A 13076-nucleotide genomic window follows, 5' to 3' on the forward strand; every position below is an offset into this window, starting at 1 on the left:
GGCATCCAGCAAATCGTGACCGCGGCGTCCCGCCGCCTCCCACGCCCAGGAGTAATAGAGGATATTGCTCCCTCTTCTCTGCATTTGTTGAACTTGTTTGTTTTCTCATCTGGGAATGTTATTTTCCTTTTTATTTGAATTTTGGAACAAAAAAAGAGGTGGGGGTAGGATTTTTTAATGACACGTCGGGGTTTTTACGCCACGGTGAGCGAGGAAAGAGCACAAGCAGGCCCCAAGCTGTGACAGCTTAAATGGAATGGGATTTTGGGAAAATAATAAATGAGATTTGCAATGGCTCATTTGAAATACACATCACAATATTCTTCATCCCTCGAGCGAGGCACATAAAATACCCTTTAGAATCTTTAAATTTAGTCAGAAAACAAATACATTTCTCACCTCATCTGTGCCACCAAGTTCCAGATAAAACGCAACTCCTGCAGATGCTTGCAGCCAGTGTTGAAGCATTTGCTGGGTCCAGGTTTACAGGGGTGTTGGAGGCAAAAAACTTTACAAATAATTGAACCATCCATATTTGGTTTTAATTGTTACACGTTTCGTTGAGAGATCCCTATTTTAGGTCTTCTTACCCTTTTATCTCGCTGCTCTACTGATTGTTTTGCCAGAACCTGCCCCGTGCCCACCACACATATTCCTGCCTTCCCTCCTCAGAGCTCACCTCCAAGGTGCTTTTACCCCATAAAATAAGTACCCCAACCCTAAACCAGATTTGGGGCTATTTGTCAGTGCATTCTGGGTAGATATATCCAGCCTAAAGCTGAGTTCTCACTTTGTATTTAATTATTCACACAGAAACGTTACTTGGGATTATTGCAGACATTCCAGTGATCTTCCCCTCTGGCCATGCAATATAGTTATTATTGTTAATATTTTATATTATTACCATTGCCCTGGCTTCACACCTGCTGGCAGGCAGATCCCTGCAGTTTCAGGAGACGAAGATTGCAGCAACTCCAGGCTGGGAAAGGCAAAGTGCCCACACCAGGGAGCCACATGAGCTGGAGGTTTTGATGCAAAACTTACACTTTAATGCAAAATTAATGGGGGAGACTCACTCAGTGATGTTCACGAGACAGAAATGAACATTAAACAATGCAGCAGAGAGCAGCTGGGGCATGTGCCTGGCCCTGCCCTGGAATCCCTGTTGTGGGGGCACTTCCAATGCTTCACACTAATTCTCAGCAGTAAGATGTCCCAGGGTGTCCATTCCCTGGGAATTCCTGCTCCAACACTCCAACCCACATACGGTGGTCAGGGAGGATGAGCCCGTCCCAGGGTCTGTCCCTACTCTGGGCAGTAAAGCACCAGTGCTCCTACCAAGGGGTGGTGGATCCAACCCCTGCACTGCACACCAGGAACCACCACCGCTCCAGGTGCTCACCCGTGAAGGATTTCTGGCTTTCCCTCTTCTTACTGCATGCAGTGACAATCTGCAACTCAGACAGGTTTCCCACATACCTCCCTCCAAAGGCCTGTTCTCAGGTGTTTAAGGAACGGATGCTTCTCCCAAAGGGCTCACTAAAACCTGGCTCGGTCATTCAGAACAGAGTTGCCAGACAGCAGAAACTGGAATCACTTTTTAGTCTTTGCCTAGACTGTATAATTTGCAGATTTTCTTAAAAGTATTTTTCAGTTAATTATCCCCTATTAGCAAACATCTTGCCTTGGCTGGTTTGCTTCTGTACTAAGATTAAGCAGCAAAAAGGATTAAAAATGTCATTATGAGAGTCTAAGATGTTAAAGCACTAAATACATATAGCTAGAAAATGCTTTTCCTTCTGAAGAAATTAAATATCACTTCCACAGAGCTTTCTCATGCTGCTGTGGTAATATGACATTTGATAAAGTCTGAGCCACTCGCCAAGCCCTGACCCCTCTCAAAGTGTGGGGAAATGTTTTGTGTTGAAAGCAACTCTGATGATCTATTACCCTTTCATCTTTTTAATATGGCAGGACAAGTTCCAAATGATCAAATTATATGGAATTACTTGCACTTATGAAGTGACTCTCTCGCTGGAGAGCTGCTGCCATCAGTTGTGAGCAGCTTGGAATTGGGTAAAGGAAAGTTTTAGGGGAAGCTGTAGCTAACCTTTTTATTCCAGACCAACAACTCACAAAATATGTTTTGCCTTCTGTTTTTCAGAATGTTGCTGGCAGGCAGAACAGGTGCTAGGGATGTCACTTCTTCATTCAAAACCAATTGTGCAGGAGCAGAGCTTGTGGAAAGCTCAGTCTGAGCAATTTGCAAATGGCCCAAGTCTAAATTTGGGGTATTATTCAGGAACACCTCCACACCTCTTGCTAGAAGCTGCCCTCCCTTCTCCCCAGGTCCACAGAACAGCCACCGCCGCCCTCTGTGCTTCCAAGCCCAGAAGCACATCCTGACACCAAGCACAGGTGTTTTATTAGGAGGAAAAACTCCTGGAAAATATGCTGGAGAAATAAGTTCTTTATCTGGACTGTATTCAAGTGCTGTGCCTACACTGAATATGAAGTGACTTTCTGAATTAAGAACCTTTTCTCTGAGTGACTCTCTACAAATTCAGGCTTACCTTGAGCAACAGAAAACGCTGACAATCACAACACAGCATCACGTAACCAGGTGTCATCAAGCAAAAATAGTCTTTATTCAAATTTCATGGAAACGGGAATCACTGTACTTTGCAAGACAGGGAAAAATAAAATAAAAAATTTAATATAAAACAAGGATATTGTCACAATACCAGAATATGGAACTATAGTTCTTTTCCCTATAGATTACTGCAAGTACCTCTATTTTTTTTTCCTTTTGACTGTGCTATTCACAACTTTGTAAGTCCAAAAAATATGGAACAAAAGTAGTATGAAACTTAAGACTTAGCACTTCCACTAAATGGCAGACATCGAAGGGCATCAATCGAGGGCAAAGACTGTTGAATCCGTCATACCTACCTATCAGTCATCACTGTAATCCCATAAACCCACCAGGGCGCAGTGCTCATTCCCTGCAAGGCTCTCCCTGGAAAACAGGGCAGTCTGGGGGCTCTAGGAAGAGCTGTATGTAAAGAGAACCTTTCTATCAGACAGAAAATGAGCGGAGCAGCTTCACACCAGGGAGTGCTGCAGGGAGGGAGCGCTGCAGTTAATGACAGACAGACCATCAGGTTGTTAAAAATACACAGCATCGACAGGGTTTCTACTTCAATCACTTGGTTACAGCTACTAAACATGTACAAAAGACTTTTCCAACCATTCCAAGTGGGGCTGCAGTAAGATTAGGATCTGGAGCGGGACCTTGACTGCGACCGGGAGTGTGACCTAGAGGCAGACCTAGACCTGGATCGGGACCTTGGCTTTGAAACAGATTTGGACCTGGAACGAGAATCTGATTTGACATTTGGTTTGGACTTGGAAATGGACCTAGACCTGGAGCGGGACACTGAGTCCTCCCCCTCGCCTTTCACCTCCTTCTTGTCCGACTCGGATTTGAGCTGCTCCTTCTCTTTGGAGCCTGACCTGGACCGCTCATGGCTGTCCTTCCTTCTCTTCTTGCTGCTGCCTTTGCTGTCTCGCTTGCTGCGCCTCTTGCTTTTCTCACTCTTGCTGCGGCTCCGGCTTCTACTTCTGCTGTCATCCCTGCTCCTCTTCCTACTTTTCCTTTTATCCTTGCTGTGGCTCCTGCTCCTGCTCTCATCCCTGCTTTTGCTACTGCTTCTAGCCTTGCTAATGCTCTTCTCCCTGTCTTTGCTTCTGCTCTTCTCCTTGCTTCTGCTTCTCATGGTCTCCCTCGCCTCTCCCCTGTCCTTACTCCCACTCCTGCTCCTACTCTTTTCCTTGCTGTGGCTCCTGCTCTTGGCTTTCTCATCGCTGTTATGGAGAGAGCCCTCAGATTTATCCTTGCTTTTGTTTCGGGATTTCTCTGCACTCCTGCTGCGGCTCCTACTTTTATCCTCTTTACTTGGAGTCCTGCTTTTCTCTTTCTGGCCTCTGCTACGGCTCTTGCTTCGACTACGGCTCTTGCTTCTGGAACGGGACACAGACCTGGAAGTGCAAAGGCAACAGACAGCTCTGCTTTAGTGAGGCAAGGGTTTGAGCAGAGTGTGCAGAGAACGGGAGGGAAAAGAAAAACAGTGTTCTCCCAAGACAAAGACATACCTGGATCTGGATCTACTCTTGGAGCGGCTGCTGCTGGCACTGCGGCTCCTGCTCTTATGGGAGTGTCTGCTTCGAGAGCGAGACCTGCAACACAAGGAACCAGCTTCACATTAGCATGGGGAGCTCACGATCCCTGTGGGCAGAACCCCACAGGGTTAAAGCACCTTTCAGCAGCCAAATGTTCAGAGTTACGCAACACAGTTACAAACTTAGAGTGCCCTTCTCCCCACCTCTCATCCCTGTTGCCACGTCTGGCTGTGAGCAGGGTGCTAATCTGGAAGAAAAGATGCCAGTTTATTTAAGGAATAATCACTTTCCCAGTCAAATCACAGTTTGAATATGGTAAGACACTGGCATAAAGCTTTGACTTCAGATTTTGATTTCATAAGCAAGTTCTTCTAGGAACAGTAAAGATTTGCCTGAGTTTTCTTGCAACAAGTTTCCCCAGAATGGAAAGGGGAGAACACTTGGTGCTGCTGAAGCAGCTCTTGGTCAGACAAGGAAAGCAACAAATCTCTGAGAAACAGGGAACAGGTGGAGGTTTCCAAGCTGAGAAAGAACTGTTAGTCCTGGTGCTTGGAGCAGAACACAGTGTTCAGAGCTGAAGTGTTAGAAGCACCTTCTGTTCCATTCCATGTGCATGGCTCCACCGGCCACGCAGCTGCTCCCACAAGGAGCGAGGGCTGAGTATCAGGGAAGAACAGTCACAGGTGTTCAGGGAGCAGGTCCACACATCCACCAAGGGAGACACCTCAGAACACAGCCCTCGTTTGCCCTGGACACTAATACATTCTCAAAAAACTAGACCTGTTGAGAATTCTAAACATTTCCAAGGTGTTTTGGAACCCAGAAGTCTTAATCCACTGCATGTTCAAGTAAACGTAGCCTGAGATACATTACAGACATACCTTGAGTGGCTTCGGCTTCTGGAGTAAGAGCGGCGCCGTCTCGATCCAGGTCTGTCTTCCACTAATCTAATCTTTCTGCCATTTACTTCTGTCCCGTCCAGCTTTTCAAGGGCTCTTTTCATGTCAGAATAGGATTTGAACTCAATCACACCTTCATTTTTCCTTCCTTTGTGTGCATCTGCATATGTCACTTCCCCTGCCTGACGCATATAATCCTAGGGGAAGAGGACAGAATCACCATCGCCTTGAATCCAGAGCCAGGCTTCCAGCTGACCCTGCTCACTTCTGACACGATGCTCCCTGAGCCTCTTCTATTCACAGGGATATCAGCAAGGGTTTGACCCAAACAGCATCTGTAGTGCCAAGTAACACACTATGACTTCACAGAGTTGGTGTGATTAGAACCAGGTCGATAGTTTTGAGCCAAATGATAACTTAAGGTCTCCCACCTCGAGTCTGAAGTCAAATATGCTCTGGACTCTAAGTTTCAAATTACAGAAGTGATTAAAGAAGTAAAATGCTTGCTCTCTAAATCATGCTTTCAAAAATAATTAGGAAAGGTGATAAAGGTTGAATATGAAGTGGCAAGAAACCCACAGAGAAGCAGACCTCCCTTCATCCTCCACCTCGTCAACACAGCTCATTCTGCTGGAAAAACCCCCCACAGAACTCCAAGCTCAATTAATTTTCCCATTTCGTGCTTCCTGGCTTCTCCATTTCCATTCCTAAACGCCTCTGTTTATCAGGGGTCTGTTCTGCCCTACTTTGAGCAAGCTGCCAGGCCATGCTATCTTTCAGCCCCTGTGGAATTTGGTTGCAGTGGAAACAGGGCATGGAGCTCTGGTTTGGTTTGTTTTCAACCCAGCTACTCCCCTTTTAAGTACACTGAAATGAAAGCTATTCCCAAAAAAACAGCAATGCATCCATTGGAGGATTAATCATGCCATGCTCTACTTACAATTTTAATACCAGAAGCAAAGACAAGCTACTGATGGTGTGAAGCATTAATAACAAAGACACTGGAAGCATCTCCGTACGTACCTGAACTAGTGTAACAATTCAATTACAGACCAGTTTCTACTACGTCAAAGTTTGTTTAGAACAAATTTTACACACCCTTAAAAGAGAACCATAAGAGAAAGTGTTCCAGTAAGAACAAGTGGGTTTAACCATTGCTGCTCAGTTTGATAAGGAAGCACTAATCTTTTTGCATCTACTATTGAAATCCTGCTCCCTGAATCCACGATGTGGATAATCACGAGCCAACACGTCACCTCCAGAGTACTCAGAGGTACCGTGGGCTCCACAGTGTCACTCAACACCTCCACTGCTGAGAATCACCTGCCACTCCTTTGGACTTCAAAAATAAGTTTTTGGCAGAGATTTTGCATGATTACTCATTCTGGAAGCATCTTTCCCTGAAACTCTGCTTAAAACAGCTTTAGATGGTGTGGAAATTCCTAAGAGAGACTGTGCAAGAACAATGCTGTTGTTTCAAACAGCTGTAGCACCTTATGAGTTGATGGGTTAAATCCAAACTGACATGGGCAAACTCCTTCATCTCTAGTGAATCCTACCCCTGGCGTGATTTGAGTCTGTTTTGACAGGGCTTAAAAGAAGATAAAACATCTGTACATGATGTTGGCTGGTGCTAAGGTTAAAATTGTTCTCCCACTGTCCAGTGCCACCAGTTCTGGCAGTGCAACTCCCAACCTCTCATTAACGGTTTCATATACACAAATATACTCCTGTATTAAGGTGTGTGTTACTCCCAAAATCTACTCCACATTGAGTTGCTCAGGAGTTGGAGCAAAGCAGAGCTGCACACCACTTTGCCTTGCTGAAGATGACTTTTACCCTTTGTGCTCTGTAACAGAGGGAAGGTAAGGAAAGGGGCCCCGTACCTTCAGATCCTGCCAACTGCAGCGGCTTGACAAATTTTCCACAATCAATCTGTATTCTGTACGGGTTGGGGGACCGTACTTATCTCTTCCGCTTCTTCTATAACCATATCCACCTTTAGGAGGTGACAAGCAGACAGCAGAGCTTCAGCCAGGGAAATGGAGCCTCGCTCTCCGCCCCGACGGAACTGCTCTGCCCCGCGTGTTCCCCAAGACATCACAGACCCCCCCCTCAGGGCTAAACCCAACCCCCCTTACGTAACATCTTACAAAGACCCAAAGCATTTAAAAAGTTTTGCTACAAGCTCATAATTAAACAAGGCACAGGACTATAATTATGCTAGAATTAACATGCAATTATATTTAATATTATTTTTAAAACAGTTTAAAAGAAGAAACTGAATAAAGCCAGTTGACTAATGTTACTTACATTGCTTAAAGGCTTTCTGAATATCTGATATGAATAAAGCTTTTCAGGCACCTATTTCAGATTAATCTCATCTGTCTCTAACCCTTGGGATCCTCACCACCCAGGTCTAATGGGAAAAGCTTGCGGTCGTCACATGGCTTCCTTTTTTTTGGTCAGCCAAGGGCCACAAAGGTCAAAGAGCCACTCATGGAAAGGTACCCCAAGGTCAGCAAATGGAACGGGCAGTCATCTTAGCCTCAAAGGACTCTTTCAATTAAAACATTGAGGTCTCTGTTAAATCTATGTTAAACATCACATTGAAAATAAACCATTCAAATAGTTAAACGAAATGATAATAATAAAAATGGTACAAGAAACTGTGTTTATTAATGTATCAATTAAAATAGTTTAATACAACAAATTAATAAATATTCAGATCAACAGTTACATTTACAGTTACAGAACACTAGTCACAACTTTGTATCGCTTTCCTTTTAAATTACTTTTTAAAAAAAGAGTAAACCAATGTTTTATTTAAAATAAGCCATGGATACAAATGCACAAGTGCTTACTGCGTCCAGAACCGTAACTGCTGTCACGACGTGGGCCCCGGGCGTGCTCCACGATCACTCTCTCCCCACAAAGATCTTTCCCATTCAGCTCATAAACAGCATCGTCGGCGTCTCGCAGATCATCAAACTCCACAAAGCCGTACCTAGGGAGAGGGAGGGAAGAGGGATCACTGGCAAGGAACTGAACCTGAGGTATCTGTGCTCAAAAGCAACTTGTGGGTTCCTGCAGAGCCCTGTGAGTGCTGTCCTGCAGATGAACCTCCTGAGCAGTCCTGAGGGTTCAAGGCCTTGAGCCCTGGAAAAAAACTAAAAGGAATTAAAACACCTCCAAAACCAGGGAGAGAAATAGGAAGGCATGAAAACATGTCTCTTGATTTGCTGAACTGAACTGAAAGTCATTCTTCATCAACAAAATGATAAATTATGTGAGATCGTAATGGCTGAATTCATTTATGTTAGCAAGAGATTACTATTACGGCATAATCTTTGATGAAATTAAGGGTTTTATCTATCTTTTTAAAGGCAGAAGTTAAAAACCCCAACCATTAAAAGTGAGCACTACCTCACACACCAAATAAACACAGAATCACAGAACTGTTCAGGTTGGAAAAGCCCTCCAAGGTCAAGGAGTCCGACCATGACCTTGGAGATGGCCTTAAGTCATCCCTGGAAGTGTCCAAGGCTGGGGCTTGGAGCAACCTGGGATAGTGGAAGGTGTCCCTGCCCAGGAAGGGGGTGGAACTGGATGGGCTTTAAGATCCCTTCCCACCCAAACCACTTCTCTTTGGAAAGCAAACACTGATTTTGAATGGAGGCAGATGGAAGAATGGAAGTTTGAAGCTTTGACCTGTGTTCCTCAATCCACTGCAGAAGAGACATCCCTCTGTCCTGCAGGTATTGTATTAGGATGAAGCCTTGAATTCTTCAGAGCTGCCCAGAGTAATGCAGGCAGGTAAGTACATGAGTAGAACCAGTTTGGTTTTAGTCTTAGAGGCATCACAAGCAGCTTTTAGTGTATTCATAGAAGATAAAAAACAGGCTGAAAAGTCCAATTTTCTGGTCACTTCATACAGTGAGCTGTGATTGTCAGTGCAGCTCCGAGCAGGAAAGAGTATGAAAACTAAGAGCATACAATTAAAAAGTGCAATTTGGAATGGAGAATCCTACAGGACCCACATTTTCATTTCCCCATCCTTCCCTCAGGTAATAATTGCTTTAAGCCATTGAATTTCAAGCTTACATTACAATCAGTGAGCCCCAGCTAAGCTTTTAGAGCTCTGTGGTATCACTTTGCACTCCATCCTCTCGCTCTAGCATTCCAGTTTAGCTGCTGAAACTCAGTGGGTGATCCACCAAGGAGAACCCCCAGATTTCCAGAAGCAACTGCAAGAATCTCTCCAGCCAAACACCATGCAGGAAGTTTGAATTGTTTCCTAAGCAATACCAGAAATAAGCCATGGAGGAAGGCTCAAGAGAGCACAGCTCAGCCCAGGGCTTCCCAAGCACAGACACAAAACCTGATTGCTCAAGTTCCATTTTTGACAAGGAATTTAACTCCAAACCTGTAAAAGACTTCAGAATATAAAACTAAAAAATCAATTAAATTGACTTAAAAGCAGGAAGACAAGTCCCTTTGCCACATCAGCCATGTAACTCAGCAGTTCTACATCTGTTAAGAAAGTTTAGTTGGCTTCCCCCCACAACGTGTATGAAACAGAAATACTGAATTTGGGGTTTACTCAGAAACAGGAAAACTGACCCCCCCCAAACATTTCCAAGGATACACAGCAGGACTGGAAAACAGGAGCCTCAGATCTTTCAGCTAATCTTCAACAACACCTGAGGCTGTGTGGGTTAAAACACTGACACATGAACACTTGTTTGCTTCAATAATGGATTTTATTCATCTTATAAACCTGTTAAATGTCCACCTGCCAGCACAAGCAGCGCTAAAACTTAATGAGCCTCTTTCACTTTAATGCTCAAGGACTAACTTGTACAAGAAATTCCTCTTCTCCACTTCTAAGGTGGAATTAATACCTCTCTCTCCTGGCTACATAACAATAAATCCATATTCCATTCAGCCTTCCTAAGGAAGACTTCAAGCTAGGTTTCTTGGAAAAAGCAAAGGCAGCAGCACTCATGAGGCTTTGGGTGTTAGGGAAAACCCACCAAAACCAGCAATTTGTTTTTTCTTGAAAAATCCACACTTGAATGTCTTGGCCAAGTCCTGGTGGAGCAGGATCCGACCCTGGGAGCTGCAGTGAGAGCTCAGCTGCTGGAACAGCACAGGTAAGAACATACAGTATGGCGAGTTTGGGGTGTTTGAGGGGGCAGGACACCCCCCCCCCAGACAGTCTGGGGGCTTTGGGAGCAGCTCTGCACCTCCCACCCAAAACACTGGGGTTCTTTTTGGGAGATGTTATCCTGGGGTGCAGCCTGGCTCACCCTGGAGTGCAGAAGGGCCTGGGGGGACCCCTCAGGGTGACACCCCCTCCCTGCAGAAGGGGGCAGGACACAGCTGAGCTGGCCCCCAAGAACTGAGGCGGGACCCAGCCTTCCTGCCCCCCAGTTGTCACAGAAACCCAGATGTCCTGCCTTCCAAAAAGGAGAAACCCACCCATCCTGGCCCCTCCCCAAAGGGGGAGTCCAGGTGTCCTGCACCCACCCCAAAAGAGGGGGAACCCAATCGTCCAGCCTCCCTCAGCTCCACCCAAAGGAGAGTCCAGGCATCCACACCCCCCCCAACAGAGCCCCAGCCATCCTGCTTCCCCCAAAAAAGGCCCAGATGTCGTGTCCCCCCTTCACAAGAGGGGGAACCCAGGCATCCTGTCCCCCACCCGAAAAGGGGGAACCAAGGCATCCTGTCCCCCCTCCAGCAGGGGCCGAGACATCCTAGGCCCCCGCCCCCCCAAAACAGGAGAAACCCAGACGTTCTGTCCCCCAAAAAGAGAACCTAAGCAGACTGCCCTTTCCCAATAGAAGCCCAGCCACCCTCTCCCCCGAGAAAGGGAGGACCCAGCCGCCCTGTCCCACCTCCAATGGAAGTTCAGGCATCCTGCCCACTCCCCAAAAGACAGAACCCAAGATGCCGCCCCAATAAAGGCCCAGACTTCCCGTCCCCTCACCAAGGGGGAACCCAAGCGTCCTGCCCCCCTCACCCCCTCCCAAAGGGGGCGACCCAGCCGTCCTGCCCCCACCATTGCCCAGAGCGCCCCGGCGGCCTCCTCCCCCCCGGCCCCTCCAAGGGGCTCAAGCGCCCGGACCCTCCCCTCGCGGCGGCCGGGCCGGGCCCGCGCTCACCCGTTCTTGAGATCCACCTCGAGGATCTTGCCGTAGCCCTTGAAGAAGCGCTCCACGTCGCGCTCCCGGGCCTGGTAGCTGAGGCGGCCGATGTAGACCCGCGGCATCGCGGGGCCGGGGCTGGGCCCGGGGGGCGTCAGGGGCCCGGGGGCCGCGCGGCCGCCTGACGTCACGGCGGCGCGCGGGCAGCGACGCGAGGCAACGTCACCGCGGGCCGCGGGCCACGCCCCCCGCGCGGGCTGACTCTTAAAGGGGCCACGCCGCGCTGTGGGCCCCACCGCCTCTGTCGGTGGTGATCCCGTTCCCCATGGAGAGGATGGATCGATCCCCCTTTCCCACCTGCGGGGCCCTGACGGGCGTTCCCATGTGTCTGATGTGCAGGGCAGTGTGGGATCCCCCTTCCCATGAGTCAAGGGGCTTGTGGGGTCTCCTCTCCCCATAGACAGGGTGTATTGGGGTCTGGCTTCCCATGGTGGTCCCGTTCCCTATGGGAGAGGGTGGATCGGTCCCCCCTTTCCCACGTGCAGGGCACTAATGAGGGTGTCGAGGTGCTTATGCGGTCTCCTCTATGGCAGGGGCTCGTGGAGTGCCCCCTCCCCAAAATGCTGGATCCTCATGGGACCCCAAAGGCAGGCAGGCAGGGATGGGGGTCCCCCAGCTCCACACTCGGGGTGCTCAGGCGTCCCCCCATGGCATTCCCCATCCGTGGCCAGACTCGGCTGTTCCTCACTGTCGAACAACATCGCTCTTGCTGAACCCTGAATGCCAGTTTTGGGGAATTATTTTTATCCTTTTCATTGACACGTCAGATGCCTAATCACACCAAATCCCAGCAGAGGCTCTTGGAACATTCCAGCATTAGCAGCTGCGCCCCTAAAAAACCCCACAATCACCTCCAAAACCTTAATATTGTGTAGGTGCAACACCAGCAGCTGGATTTCCAACTATGATCCAGCTCATTTGACAAGGAGAATTAAATTTATTTATTCATTCCTTCGTGCCCTGGTGTAGGAGTGAGAGGTCGGAACATTTTGTGAAAGAGTTCTCTAAAGCTTGTTGGGTTTCATCGCTGAGCCCAATAAACAAAGGGGGATAAAAGCTTTGCATTAATTTTTCTGGTTTATGTCATGCTTAATAGTGCTTGTAACAATCTCAAAGTTCTCTTCTTGCTTTTTTCCCCCACTTTATCCATCGATCAGGAAGCTCTGAGGCACAGGATGGGGCTCTGCCTCCAATGCTGGCAGGGGAAAGGGAAATGCAAAATATTGGGGGATTTATTAGGGGTGGAGGAGCAGAAGGGAGATGCTGGCACAGAGTTTATCCTGGGGCACACCTGCTCTGTGCTAAGGGAGGTCTCAGTGTGAGGGGTTTTAGGGGGGATGAAATGGCTTTGACATGTCCATTTAGTTGCCAGCCCGGCTGTGGGGTTTAATTTCAGAGAGTTTTGCTCTTCCAAGTGCACACACAGTTGTGCAGTGCTCCCTCCAACTCTGAGCAACATTCCTGCCCTGCTCTTCTCCTCACGCCATGGGACCCAGAAAATCCCCCAAGTGAAGGTATACCTTTCTGGGCCATCCCTCACACCCTCCCTGTGCAGGGGAGGGATGACGCTGCCAGCTCCCAGTGAGGAGGGATCTCCCTGGACCTCCCAGGCCTTTGGTAGATCCAGAGGGGCCCTGCAGTAACCCCACCAGCTCATCCAGGACTCCAGGATGAATCCCAGCAGAGCCTTCAGCTGACACAACCAGTCCCTCACAACTCTGTCCACACACAATTCCACAGCCGCAGTCCTCCCACTCGGAGTGTGCTGGGAACTGGGCACAAGGTG

At 47.9% G+C, this 13076-nt stretch overlaps 1 protein-coding gene across 1 annotated transcript; it reads right to left on the reverse strand.

The window, feature by feature from the left end:
• Nucleotides 1–2624: 2624 nt before the first annotated feature.
• SRSF4 (serine and arginine rich splicing factor 4) lies at nucleotides 2625–11422 on the reverse strand. The gene is made up of 6 exons (XM_048327176.1): nucleotides 11249–11422; nucleotides 7946–8088; nucleotides 6968–7080; nucleotides 5064–5278; nucleotides 4156–4239; nucleotides 2625–4041 (listed from the first exon to the last, which is right to left on the reverse strand). Exons 1-6 carry the CDS (start codon nucleotides 11353–11355, stop codon nucleotides 3276–3278), a joined length of 1428 nt encoding a protein of 475 aa, XP_048183133.1. The 5' UTR covers nucleotides 11356–11422; the 3' UTR covers nucleotides 2625–3275.
• Nucleotides 11423–13076: the final 1654 nt, after the last annotated feature.

The sequence above is a fragment of the Corvus hawaiiensis genome, chromosome 23, assembly GCF_020740725.1.
Source record: "Corvus hawaiiensis isolate bCorHaw1 chromosome 23, bCorHaw1.pri.cur, whole genome shotgun sequence".
In the NCBI taxonomy this organism is placed as follows: Eukaryota; Metazoa; Chordata; class Aves; order Passeriformes; family Corvidae; genus Corvus; species Corvus hawaiiensis.

What these genes read in the sequence shown, in the direction of transcription:
- SRSF4 (XM_048327176.1), bottom strand. Translation starts at nt 11,355, where the DNA reads ATGCCGCGGGTCTACATCGGCCGCCTCAGCTACCAGGCCCGGGAGCGC. An exon ending in CAGTTACGGTTCTGGACGCA is followed by an intron (nt 7,081 to 7,945) that starts GTAAGCACTTGT and finishes CACCTCCTAAAG; the next exon opens with GTGGATATGGTTATAGAAGA. An exon ending in GCAGTTGGCAGGATCTGAAG is followed by an intron (nt 5,279 to 6,967) that starts GTACGGGGCCCC and finishes CTCTTCCCCTAG; the next exon opens with GATTATATGCGTCAGGCAGG.